Here is a 12,590-nt window from a genome sequence, read left to right as displayed (position 1 = left end):
CTCATTCCCAGCAGGAGCCATCCCCACGAGGATGGGGATGAGCCGCCAGGACCCTGCCCTGGCCACCAGGCACGGGGGGGAGTCTGAGGAGAGACTTTAAAGCCGTTAAAGCATCCCCAGCATCACTCGGTGCTGAAGGCAGAGGGAAGATCCTCACCGGGAATGCTCCCTGCAGCTATCCTGGGCTCGGCTCTGCCACCGGGAAGCACTGAGGGGCTCATCCAGCCGGTTGCTAATGAAATGACAGTATCAGCTCTCGCAGCTATGGCTGGGTTCAGCAGTGTAATCCGCTTACTGTGAAGGCACAACTGCTGCCGCTGGCCCCTTGGCAGCTCTCACATTTCCTATGGAGGAGCCTGGAGCACCCCACTCATTGGGCTCACAGCATCCTGCAGTGACCAGGGTCTGTTCTCCAGCTCCATGGCTGTGTGACCAGCCTGGTGTGTTGGGACACCCGTCTGTCCCCAATGCTGGGAGAAAACCACCTCCTCCTGTGGTGCTCGGGCATCCCCACTCTGTCATTGTCCCCTCCTGGGGGACCCAGCATTGATCTATACCAGCACATAGGCTGCAAGCTGCACTGGGAGGGGATCCCCAGTGGACCCCCAGTCTGAGTTCTGGGCACCCCAAGCCCTCTGCAGGGTCTGGCCGGGTCCTGCCAAGCTCCGCCTGAGACTCAGCCCCCATCCTGGTCCCCACGGGCTCATCCCGTGACCAAATCCAGGCCTGGCTCCATCCCATGTTATAAATAGCCGGGATGCAGGGAGGGAGCTCTTGCTGCCGGGATCGGGGTGCCCCGGGGGTGCTGGGACCCACTGGGTACTACTGGGGGGGGGCTCACCCGGTGTCGGGGCTGGATGGTGGGTACCGGGGCTGGGAGGTGCAATGAGCTGTGCAGAGAGCGGCCGGGGGGGGTGTGTGGGGTGTGTGTGTGATGGGTGCTTGTGTGTGTGTGTGTGTGTGTGTGTGTGTGTGTGCGAGGCATGCAGCGATCACGTGTGAAACTTGATCTGCGCGCAGTGGGCTCGGGGGGGGAGCAAAAAGGCACAGAATTGTTTTCAAACCGTTTTTTTTTCCTCTTGTTTTCATTCCGGGGTTGGTTTTTTTCCCCCTCTCCCCCCGCCGATAAAAGCCCGGAGCCGGCTCCGAGGGAGGAAATGCCAAAACTGCCGCGCTGCTCCGGCTCGGCGGCGAGAGCCCGCTGACCCAGCCGCCGGCATCCCCGGCCGCAGCATCCCGGCTCCCAGCCGGTACCGAGCGGCACCATGCGGGCGCTGAGCCTCGGCCTCCTGGCGCTCACCTGTGCCGTGGCCGCGCTGTGCGGGGCCGGAGCGCAGCGCCGGGCGCTGGACGGGGGCAGCCGCCGGCGCTACCACCGGGTGCAGCACGGGCACTGCAGTTACACCTTCGTGCTGCCCGAGACCGACCCCGCGCCCTGCGCGGCCGCCGCCGCAGCCGCTGCCCACGGCCCGGCCAACGCGCTCCTGCAGCGGGACTCGCCGGCCGGCACCGCGCACGGCGGCCACCGCGCGGCCCAGCGCCTGCGGCACCTCGAGAGCGTCCTGGAGAACAGCACCCAGTGGCTGCTGAAGGTGGGTGAGGGCACGGGGGGGGGCTCTGCCGGCAGCGCCCATGGGTGCAGCATCCTCGTACCGCCTGCCTGGGCCAGCAGAGATGCGTGGGGGTCTTGTGCCGGGTCAGCATCTCCCCTGCAACCTGTTTGCACCAGGTGGGGACTCCCTGGAGGAGGATGGGTGCTGTGGGTGATGTTGGTGCTGCGGGTGTTGTGGGTGCTGCAGATGCTGTGGGTGATGTTGGTGCTGTGGGTGTTGTGGGTGCTGCAGTGTGAGTACTGCAGCTCCTGGGTGCTATAGCTCACCGGCGTTTGCCTGTATCCTGCTATCACCCCTGCCATGGCTCTTCGTGGTCCCACCACAATGGAGCAGGGACAGTGGAGATCAGCGCTCCTTGTTCTGGATCAGGATGCTGGAAAGCTCTCGGGAAGGCTGTTGGCAGGCAGCAGAGAGAGGGACCTAAGGGCAGGAGCCACCAAAACCGCTCCAGCTCCATCATGTTCCCACTCATGGGCTTTGCAAAAGCTCCTGGCGCTTGGTAAGACTTTGAGTGGGGCCCATGGCTCCCTGTGGCCCTGTGACATGTTGGGGGCTGCAGGGTGGAGGGCAGTGGGGTGCCCATGGGGGTGCCCCCACCCCGGCTCTCCCCATCCCCATGACTGGAAGCAGGAAGCGGCATTTCCTTCCGGAGAGCTCAAGCGCTGATGGAGCCCCATCTGCGGGAGCCTGCGTCAGACCCAGGAATAGCTCCCGGCGGCTCATCCCGCGGGACACAGCAGCAGCACTCTGGGTGCTTGTCCTGATGAGGGCACGCGGCTTGTCCCAGCCACCACTGACCCTCCAGGCCAATGGCATCGCCGGCACGGCCACATCCCTGTCCTGGCAGTGGATGCAGTGGGACGTGGGTGGCTTTGCACCCTGATTTCCCGGATGATGCCAGGCAGCAGCACTGGGGCTGGGCTGAATGCACCGAGTGGGGTCCCAGGGTGGCCCAGGAGCCTCTCCTGGCTATGGGGCAGCAGGGACATGCAGGGCTGTTCCCTCATCCACACTAGATGACAAATTCCTCAAAGGCTGGAAAATGCTGATCCATGAAAGCCATGCCGGGATGCCCCAGAGGGACCAGCAGAGCCTGTCACCACCCAGCCGGGGGCAGTGAGTCTCCATCACTGCGGGACCTGCTGGGTCTCCTGTGCATGCACAGCCTGGGGTACGTGTGCCCGGGGTTCCTGCCTTGGGGAACCTGCTCCTTGGCCTCCCTGCCCTGGGTGCCCAAGCTCTGAGCTTCTCTTGGGGTGAGCACAACCTCTAGGCATGCCCAACAAGGCAGGGGCTGTGGGTCCCACCACAAGTGCACATAACTGAAACAGATGTGGGGCTGCACATCTGGGCAGCGGTGGGCAGCGATGCCCCACACTGCAGCCCCAAGGAGCACGAGGCAGCGGGGCACTGGGCAGTGGTTACCCCATCCCGTTATCCCAGCTCATCCCACCCCATTATCCCACCGCACCCCACAGCACGCCCCTCTGCTTTCGGAGGCAGCCCACAGCGATGTTTTGCTGTTGCTCCTCGGCATTCCCAATCCACTTGAGCTGCCCAGGGAAGCTTGTTTTGGTCGGGCTCCAGGCCTGAACAAACAAGCCAGGCCTCGAAGGAGGTATCGGGTTTGGGGATGGATTGTGAACATCGCATCCCCGTCTGCTCTGCCCTGGCCCAGGGAGCCTGGCCGGGTGCTGGGGGCTGCTGGGCTCCCGAGGCCCCTTTGTCTCCCCCAGGAGCCCCATACACAGCGCTGGGATGTTGCTCCATCCTCCCCACGTGCAGCCCTCAGTGCTGGGGAGGGACAGGGACATGGCCAGCACCCAGCACACGAGGACGTGCGGCTTCTCCCTGTCCCATCAGCTGCTCCTGACACAGGAGGAATTCATTTGAGTTCAGACACAAACATTTGATGGGGCCACCACGTCTGGGCAGGATGGGGTCCCCCTGGTGAGGTACAGGCAGCAGCTGAGGGGTTTCTCCCACCTCTGGACCCCCCAACCAGTGCTTGTGAGATGCTTGGAAATACCAGTGCAGATGGGGACAGGGGAGGGTTGGGGCTGCAAGAAGGCAGCACAGAACCATCCAGCCCTGGGCAACAGGTCCCCAGCACTGGGACAGCAGGGTGCTGGGGTCCCTCCTGCTTCAGAGCAGCTTTTGGGGTGGCCAACAGCACCTCTCCCCTCCCCGGGGAGGGATGAGGTTGGTGGGACCCTGCTCACCTCGGTACCCATGGGCTGAAGGGGAGACAATCCCAGATCCCTGTGCTCTGCACAGACCCCACTTGGGTCCCCAGTGCCACCCACGGTCGGGGTCACTGCACCCCTCTCCAGCCCCTGCTGCTCCCAGGCCGATGCTGGGGCCGGGAGCGGGGGCTCCGTGTCCTTCTCAGCCCTCCCCGTGCCAGCCTGACCTTTTCCATGGGTATGTTCTGCCCCGGAGCTTCGAGATCTGTTTATTTAATAGGGGGAAAAAAAAGCAGCCAAGCGAATGGGGGGGAGGAAAGGCCTCCCCGAGCCTGTGAAGCAACAAGATTAACGACGTGGTTAAAGGGAAACTCTCCAGCAATCACTCAGCTCGGGAAATGTTTTCCAGACGTGGCTCTCCGACCTTTCCCCGTTTCCTCCTCACGAGCGGGCTCCTCCAAGGGAAGATCCCCCAGGATCGGGGGGCAGGCGGCGCTGGATGGGATGCCCAGCGCTGGGACCCTGCTGCCCGCTATGGGTGCTCGCAGTGGGGTGATGGCTCTGCTGCTCGCTGGGGCTGGGAAGCAGGGGCCGGGGCCTCACTGCGATTTCATCATGTGCAAACAAGTGCAAGAGCAGAGCCCTGCGCCCTGGCCCGCTGCCGGCCCCGCTCCCGTGCCAAGCATCCCGGCAGCACCATCCCACCCTGCCAGCGCCGCCGGGCCCGGGCTCCCATGAGCTGCGCTGCGCCGGGATGCGGGGCTGGGATGCGGGATCTCCCTGCTGTGGGGTTGCGTTCCCAGCGTGGGCAGCGCAGCCCCTTCCGCTCCCCACGGCCTCTGCCGAAGCCCCATGTCCCCCGCGGCCGAATGGGAACCTCATGGAGGGGCTGCCAGGAATAGAAAAGGCCTTTGGGAAAAGCGGCTCCCCGCGGGCTGGGAAAGAGGAAGCGGGAGCTCAGCTGTGTCCACAGCGGCTTCTTCCCAGCCCTGAGCTCTTCCCTGTGGCGGGGCAGCACCGGGTGATGGACACCCACCTTCCCCGGCCCCTGCTGGCCTCAACCTCCACATTCCCGGCCATGGGAATGTGGCGTCGGGGGGCTGGCAGCTGATGCTGATGCTGGACACGCTCTTCCAAGCCTCCCCAGCTTGCCAGCACACACAGCCCTGTGCCAGCTCCAAGGAATGTGGTGCCCAAAGGGGCTCCCCCGCAGCAGCACAGCCCATGGGCAGCTCACTCTGACAAGCCCCAAAGAGCCTGGGGATGGGATGTGCCCGCGGCTGTGCCAGGGAGCTTCCCAAATGAGCCGCCCCATTCCTGCTCCCCCCCCTGCAGCTGGAGAGCTACATCCAGACGGGCATGAAGCCGGAGGTGGCACAGGCAGCGGTGCAGAACCAAACGGCCACCATGCTGGAGATCGGCAGCAGCCTCCTCAACCAGAGCGCCGCGCAGAGCCGCAAGCTCACCGACGTGGAGGCCCAGGTACAACCCCTGTCTGTCCGTGTCCCCCCCCACCCCGGGCCCCACAGCCCCCCCCGGGCCCGTGGCAAGGAGCACGGGGGCTCTGCTGCTAAAGCACCCCGAGGTGGGGCATGGCTCAATGCACCGGTGGCACCAGGGGCATGGTGTGGCCGTGGGTGCTCACAGGGATGCTCCGGGGGTAGGTGCTGAACCAGACGTCGCGCATCGAGATGCAGCTGCAGGAGAACTCGCTGTCCACCACCAAGCTGGAGAAGCAGCTCCTGCTGCAGACCAACGAGATTCACAAGCTGCAGAACAGGAACAAGTAGGGCCTGGAGGGGGGGCCCCCCCCAGACCCCAACGGGTGTCTCCCATCCCAGGAGCAGGGATGCACTTTGGGGAGGGTTAAACTTGCTCAGGGACTGGCTGGGGTCCATGGTGGAGGGGGGTCCCACAGCCCCAGCACAGACCTTTGGGCACTGGTTTCCCTTTGCTAAGCGTATCCTAGAGGTGCACAGTGGGGTATGATTTTGTGGGTGCTGCAGGGGATGGGCTAGCTCTGGGTCCCCACTGACGGGCCTGGGTACCACAGCTGGGGCTGGGGCTGCACAGCCACTGTGTTCACAGCCTCCCCATCGCCGCTGCCTCCCCCTTCCAGCATCCTGGAGGTGCGGGTGCTGGAGATGGAGACCAAGCACCAGGAGGAGCTGGTGGGGGCCCGCTCGGAGAAGGAGAAGCTGCGGCGGTTGGTGAGCCGGCAGAGCGGCACCATCGAGGAGCTGGAGAAGTCGCTGCTGGCCGCCAGTGCCAACACCAGCCTGCTCCAGCGCCAGCAGCTCCAGCTCCTCGAGTCCGTGCAGAGCCTGGTGCGCCTCGTGTCCCAGGGCAGAGGTGAGGTGGGGCCGTGCGGGCAGGGTGCGGGCAGGGTGCAGGCAGCGGGAGAGCTCCTCATCCTCCCGGCACGGCCCTGGGGAGATGGGGCAGAAGAAGGAGAAGTAACCCACGGTCACAAACAGCACCAAAGGGCGAGGGCAGAGCAGCAGGGCCAGGCAGGGCTGTGGGAGCAGCCGGGCTCCCGCTGTCTCACCGGGCCTCCGCCGCAGCCACGCTGCCGGGGCAGGAGCAGCAATTCCAGGACTGTGCCGAGGTGCACCGGGCTGGCATCAGCGCCAGCGGCGTCTACACCCTCCACATCGGCAACCTCAGCGAGCCCAAAAAGGTGAGTGCGGCCCGGCAAGGGATCCCCAGGGTGCTGCCAACCCCAGTGCACACTAACCCCAGACCAGTGCTGGTATCCTGATTGCCTGGCTGTGGCTGCCCCATCCCTGGCAGTGCTCAAGGCCAGCTTGGACACAGGGGCTTGGAGCAAGCTGCTCCAGTGGGAGGGGTCCCTGCCCGTGGCAGGGGTTGGGGCTGGAGGAGCTTTAAGGTCCCTTCAACCCAAACCATTCCACGCTTCTATGATCCCAGTCCCATCTGGCTGGAAGGGCTGAGGCTGCAGAGGGGGTGAAGGGAGGAGCTGCTGGGTGAAGCCAGGGCTTGCACAGACCCCTCAGAAATCTGCAGCACTCATACAGCAGTCATACAGCACCATACAGCACCCCTACAGCACCATGCAGCACCCCTACAGCACCATGCAGCACCCGTACAGCACCCATGCAGCACCCATACAGCACCAGGCAGCACCCATACAGCACCTATACAGCACCATACAGCACCATGCAGCACCCATACAGCACCCATACAGCACCATGCAGCACCCCTACAGCACCCATGCAGCACCCATACAGCACCTATACAGCACCATACAGCACCATGCAGCACCCCTACAGCACCCATGCAGCACCCATACAGCACCAGGCAGCACCCCTACAGCACCTATACAGCACCATACAGCACCCATACAGCACCATGCAGCACCCCTACAGCACTCATGCAGCACCCCTACAGCACCATGCAGCACCCCTACAGCACCATGCAGCACCCCTACAGCACCCATGCAGCACCCATACAGCACCATACAGCACCCATACAGCACCATGCAGCACCCATACAGCACTCATGCAGCACCCATACAGCACCAGGCAGCACCCATACAGCACCATGCAGCACCCATACAGCACCATACAGCACCCATACAGCACCATGCAGCACCCATACAGCACCAGGCAGCACCCCTGCAGCACCCATGCAGCACCCATACAGCACCATGCAGCACCCATACAGCACCATGCAGCACCCATACAGCACCATACAGCACCATGCAGCACCCATGCCTGGTGCTGCCCGCTCCGCAGCCCATCCCGGCTCTCCCCGCTGCAGGCATACTGCGACATGGAGACAGACCGCGGCGGCTGGACCGTCATCCAGCTCCGTGCCAACGGCAGCCTCAGCTTCCAGCGGGGCTGGAGGGAGTACAAACAGGTCTGTGCCTGCCCTGGGAGCGGGGGAGACCCGGGGACACCCCGCACTCACCTCCCCACTGCTCCCGCAGGGGTTTGGGGATGCTGCAGGCGAGTACTGGCTGGGTAACGAGGCCGTGCATCTCCTGACGAGCCAGGGCCCCTATGCCCTGCGCGTGGAGCTGCGGGACTGGGAGGGCGGCCAGGTCTATGCCCACTACGGGAAATTCCAGCTGGGGAGCGAGCGGCAGCTCTACAGGTAGGAGAGAGGCAGCTCCAGCCCCCCCGTCCCCTGCTGCCCCGCGGCGGCCATGGGAGAGGTGGCTGCGGTGCCCCGGGGGTGCGGGATCCCACAGGGCTTCACTGGGGTGTCCTGGGGGAACGGGGGGGGGGTTATGGCTCAGCAGAACTCGTCCCCCGGGGCTGGGGGTTCTGCTCTGCTGCCCCTACTGCTCTCCCCAGGCTCCTCTTAGGTTGAGCTGAGCTCTCAGGCAGAAGCTCTTCCCTGTGAGGGTGCTGAGGCGCTGGCACAGGGTGCCCAGAGAAGCTGTGGCTGCCCCATCCCTGGCAGTGCTCAAGGCCAGGTTGGACACAGGGGCTTGGAGCAAGCTGCTCCAGTGGGAGGGGTCCCTGGATGGAGCTGGAGGAGCTTTAAGGTCCCTTCCAACCCAAACCAGTCTGTGTCTATGGTCCTAATCCCAAGCATAGCATGATCCCCACCCTCGGGGACCCCAAACCATCAGCTCCAGGCCAAGCAGGATCTCTGCCTGCATCCCTCTGTGCCTCTGCTGGTGGCATCCCACGTCCCTCAACCCCCCGGATCAGGGCTGAGGGGCTCTCTGTGGCCCCCACGATGTCCAGCACTGATGGCCCATGCCCACCCGTGCCGCAGGCTGTCACTGCAGGACTACAGCGGCACCGCAGGGCAGCAGAGCGGGTTGGCACTGCAGGGCACCCGCTTCAGCACCCGCGACGCCGACAACGACAACTGCCTCTGCAAGTGCGCCCAGATGCTGTCGGGAGGTGAGCGGAGGTGGGGGGAACACCCCCGTGCAGCACCTATGGGTGCTCCCCATGGGATGCCACCCCCCCCACACCTGCTCCCTCCTCGCAGGCTGGTGGTTCGATGCTTGTGGGCTCTCCAACCTGAACGGCATCTACTACCCAGCACGGCACAACATCCGCAAGCTCAACGGCATCCGCTGGCACCACTTCCAGGGGCCCAGCTACTCCCTGAAGGGCACCCGCATGCTCATCCGACCTGCCGGCTTCTAGCGCCTCAGCCTGGAGCAGGGGCACCGGGACAAGGGGTGGTTCATGAGGAACCATCAGATCCCACCTCCCTTCTCTTCTCGTGCTCTTGGGACTCCTGTTTTTGCCCCAGGATGGGGGTCCAAGGCCCACCAGGACCCCCTGCACATGCAGCCAGGCTCCAAGGCACGCCAGGGCTTTGCCTTTTCTGTCTTTGGGCATTGCAAAGCTCCCACTGTTCCTTTATCCCCACGGGATCAGGGGAGCTGGAGGGGATGAGGATCCTCATGATGGAGGCTTGTGTTGGCAGGGGCTGGCAGAGCCCTGGGATGGGGTTGAGGGGTTGCGGTTTGGGATGGGGCTGCGCAGTGGGTAGCGGATGGGAAGGGTCCTGGGGAGGTCTTGCAGGGGGTCTGAGCTGGGGCAGGGATGGCAGGAGATGGGGATGCAGGCAGCGAGACCCCCTCACCGCAGATGCCTTGAGATGGCAAAACCGGGCTGAGGGCACCTTGGGGAGCAGGCGGAGCAGTGGGGTACGGAGCATCCCAGGCTCCATACGGCAGCACCAGGGCCCCAGGAGCGGCCCCGGGAGCTGGTGGAGGTCGGGCTGGAGCCACTTTTATTTTTGTACTAAGAGATATTTATTTTCCAAGTGTCTGGAGGGGGCTCTGGGGGAGAGCTCTGCAGGGAACCGTTCCTCCTGTTCAGCAGCAGGGCAGGACAGAGGGACCCCAGCAACCTCAGGGGACCCCTAAGGCCTGTGCAGCTCAGTGCATGGGTGAGCACGCAGTAGGACAGCTCTCGGTGACACCCAGTCCCTGTCCCCCCGTTGTCCTCATTCCCTTCAGCCCCATTGCCACTAGATCCCCTTCCCCCCAAGCCAATTGTGGCTCCCTGCAGCATCGTCACCCTTGGGTGCCCCACTGCATCCCCAGGTCACCTTTCCCACTGGTACCCAAGCCCTGGGGAACTGGTGGCAGTGGTGACAACCCCCAAACCAGGTCCCTTTCACCCCTTGCTGGCCGGGTGACAGCTGAGACCTCACAGAGCTGAGTTTGCTGCCACCAAACCCCATTTCCCCCACCCCGGGGAGCAGGGCCGGTACCCCCCAGCGGGGTGAGGGCCATGGGGACGCAGTGTCCTGCTGGCAGGGTGCTGGCACCGGTGCCACCCGGCAGTGTGTGTGTGTGTGGGGGGGAGGCTCCGTTCACGCTGCCCTCGGCACTCGCTAATTAACTGTGATTAAAGCACGTGGCGTGGCTGGCGCTTCCCGAAGGTGCTCATCAGGGCGGGATAATGACAGGATGGGAAACGGAGGGAGGGGGGATGCCGGGAGCGAGCGGCGCTGCAGGAGGCCAGGGCCTCCCGCATGGCTGGGGCTGGGTGCCAGGAGGATGGGGCGGTCCCTGCCCTGGGGTGCTGCACATGGGAGAGCCCGGCATGGAGGGATGAGCGCGATGGAGACCCCGGCCCGGCCATCCCTGCTCCATAGGAATAACAGACGGGATCAGCTGTGGCCCCCACGGAAACCGGAGCCACTGAGAGGCAGCTGCCATGGAAAGTGATAGGGAGCGCTGGGGCCATCCTGCTGTCCCAGCACGGGGCAAGGGGGGCATCCCCAGGGAGACACGCACTGCAGTCCCATGGGTGCGGGGTCAGAAGCCTTGGGAACACGGCTCGTGCTGTGCGTGAACACAGGCACGGGGGCACACAAACGTGCATGCCCACGGCCATGCGTGCACTGGATCACACACACGCAGCAGCACACAGGCTCTGCATGGACACTCAGGGGCTGGGATGCTGCAGCCAAGCCGAGGGGCTGGAGGGACACCACCACCACCACCCCCTGCCCCACGTCCTTGGCAGCAGCATCAAATTTAGACCAAGCTCTGGGCCACACCGAGCCGAGGAATCCAGCACCGCAGCCAGGAGCTGCTTCCCAATGAGCTTTCCTGAGGGGGAACCCTGGCCCTGAGCATGTGCCTGCGGTCCCCATCACCCTGAGGGTTCCAGCTCCCGTGCCCCATGTGCCATCATTAAGGATCCCTTAAGTGTGTGCCTCCTCCCCAGCCCGATTTGTCAGCCTGACTCATGGGCCGGGTGCCAGCACCACATCCTGCCCACCACGTGCTGCCCACCACAATCTGCACGCCGCATCCTGCCCATCACCGCCATATCCCAGGCAGCCGGACCTGCCTGCATCCCAGCAGGAGCTGGATGGATCCTGCACCCTCGTCAGTGGCTTTGGGCAAATGCTCCCAGTGCAGGAGCCAGGATGGAGGGGGAAGCACTTCATCCCCACGAGGGCTCTTTTGGGGACCCCAAGTGTCCCTGTCATGGGGCATGCAGGTGTGTTCATGGATGTTGGACACATTTAAGTGCATCCATGCATGCATGGGTGTGCGTGCATGGATCTGACCCCTTCAGACACGAAACCTGCAGCCCTGAGGTTGGACCTTGCCCCTGGCCTCTCACCACTGCTGCCACCGAGCAGGACCCGTGCCCCACACGCTGGCTCCCAGCCCTTGGAGCCATGGCCCCAAACACTGCTGCCAGAGCTGCAGGGAGGCAGTGGCAGGGCCGGGCTCCAGGCAGGGTCCTCGGGGCTGCAGGTTCCTTGGTGCCCCTTCCCCTGCAGCCTCCCACTTGCATGGGGGGGACCTCCCAGGCGCAGGCAGCACCCCCAGTGCTGGGAGGCTGCGGGGGGCACCCCGGGGGTAACACCCGGGTGCTTTTCATCTTCAAAGCTCTCCCTGCGCTCACTTTCATCCTCAGCCCACCTCGGAGGCCCCGGCTATCGCCGCCCCATCTCAGCATCCCCGGGCAGCCGGGGCCCGGCCAAGCCCCACGGGAGGCTGCACGGTCGGCACGGTGCTGGCTGTGGCACAGAGGGGAATCCCGCGGGAAGGGCTCTGCCGGGGCCTGTCGGAACCAACCGCCGCCGTGCCGTGCCCGCCGGGCCCCGCGCTGGCACGCTACGGCACGGCACCAGTGCTCCCATAGGCACCCGGCACCAGGGTGGGCGCCCTGAGGGTCCCTGCCCCATCCTGACCTCACCTCCTCGAGAGACAGCACCGCACAGAGCATCCAAAGCACAGAGATTTAATAAAACCATCTGCATTGCTGTTGTCGTTGCTCTTTACAGGTCAAACATGAGGAAAACCAGTGGAAATGAGGAAGAGACCGAACAACATCGCCATAAATAGAAGATGTGTCCTGGGAGGGGACACGAGCACTCATGGACACTCACACACACACACACAGAGCCCTGGGAGGTTAAAGTGGGGGGTTCACATTTGCCCCCACCCCACAAAGCATCCGGCATCACCCAGATCTTTAAAATGGGGGTCCCCCACCCCAGTCAGCACGGCCCCCTCAGGGAGCTCTGTGCAGGGCAGGAACAGCCGCTTACCCCCCAGCCATGGGTGCTGGCGAGGAGCAGGGCAGGCAGGGTGACCACACATGGGCTCCCATGCAAATAGGCAACGGGAAGGTGTTGGGGACCCGCCTCGCACCCATGGACACGGGTGTCCTTTGCCCTGCCATGGGGTCACAGTGACCTGGCTCTCCGGTGCTGGCACGGGGATCTGATGGAGCCAGTGGGATGGACGCGTGGCCACCGCACCAGGAAAGCAACGACGGGTCTGAAGGGTCCCATCCCCGCCGAGAGGTCCCCG

At 64.4% G+C, this 12,590-nt stretch overlaps 1 protein-coding gene across 1 annotated transcript; it reads left to right on the top strand.

Moving 5' to 3' along the window:
* The first annotated feature begins 1,235 nt into the window (after positions 1-1,235).
* ANGPT4 (angiopoietin 4) lies at positions 1,236-9,237 on the top strand. The gene is made up of 9 exons (XM_062628287.1): positions 1,236-1,592; positions 5,135-5,281; positions 5,464-5,585; positions 5,919-6,151; positions 6,364-6,479; positions 7,583-7,684; positions 7,755-7,921; positions 8,555-8,685; positions 8,777-9,237. The coding sequence occupies exons 1-9, from the start codon at positions 1,266-1,268 to the stop codon at positions 8,935-8,937; spliced, it is 1,506 nt and encodes a 501-aa protein (XP_062484271.1). The 5' UTR covers positions 1,236-1,265; the 3' UTR covers positions 8,938-9,237.
* Positions 9,238-12,590: the final 3,353 nt, after the last annotated feature.

The sequence above is a fragment of the Pezoporus occidentalis genome, unplaced genomic scaffold (assembly GCF_034315485.1).
Source record: "Pezoporus occidentalis ecotype Australia unplaced genomic scaffold, CSIRO_AGI_Poc_V1 ctg313, whole genome shotgun sequence".
NCBI lineage: Eukaryota > Metazoa > Chordata > Aves > Psittaciformes > Psittacidae > Pezoporus > Pezoporus occidentalis.
This window is presented reverse-complemented; position numbering and strand designations above follow the sequence as displayed.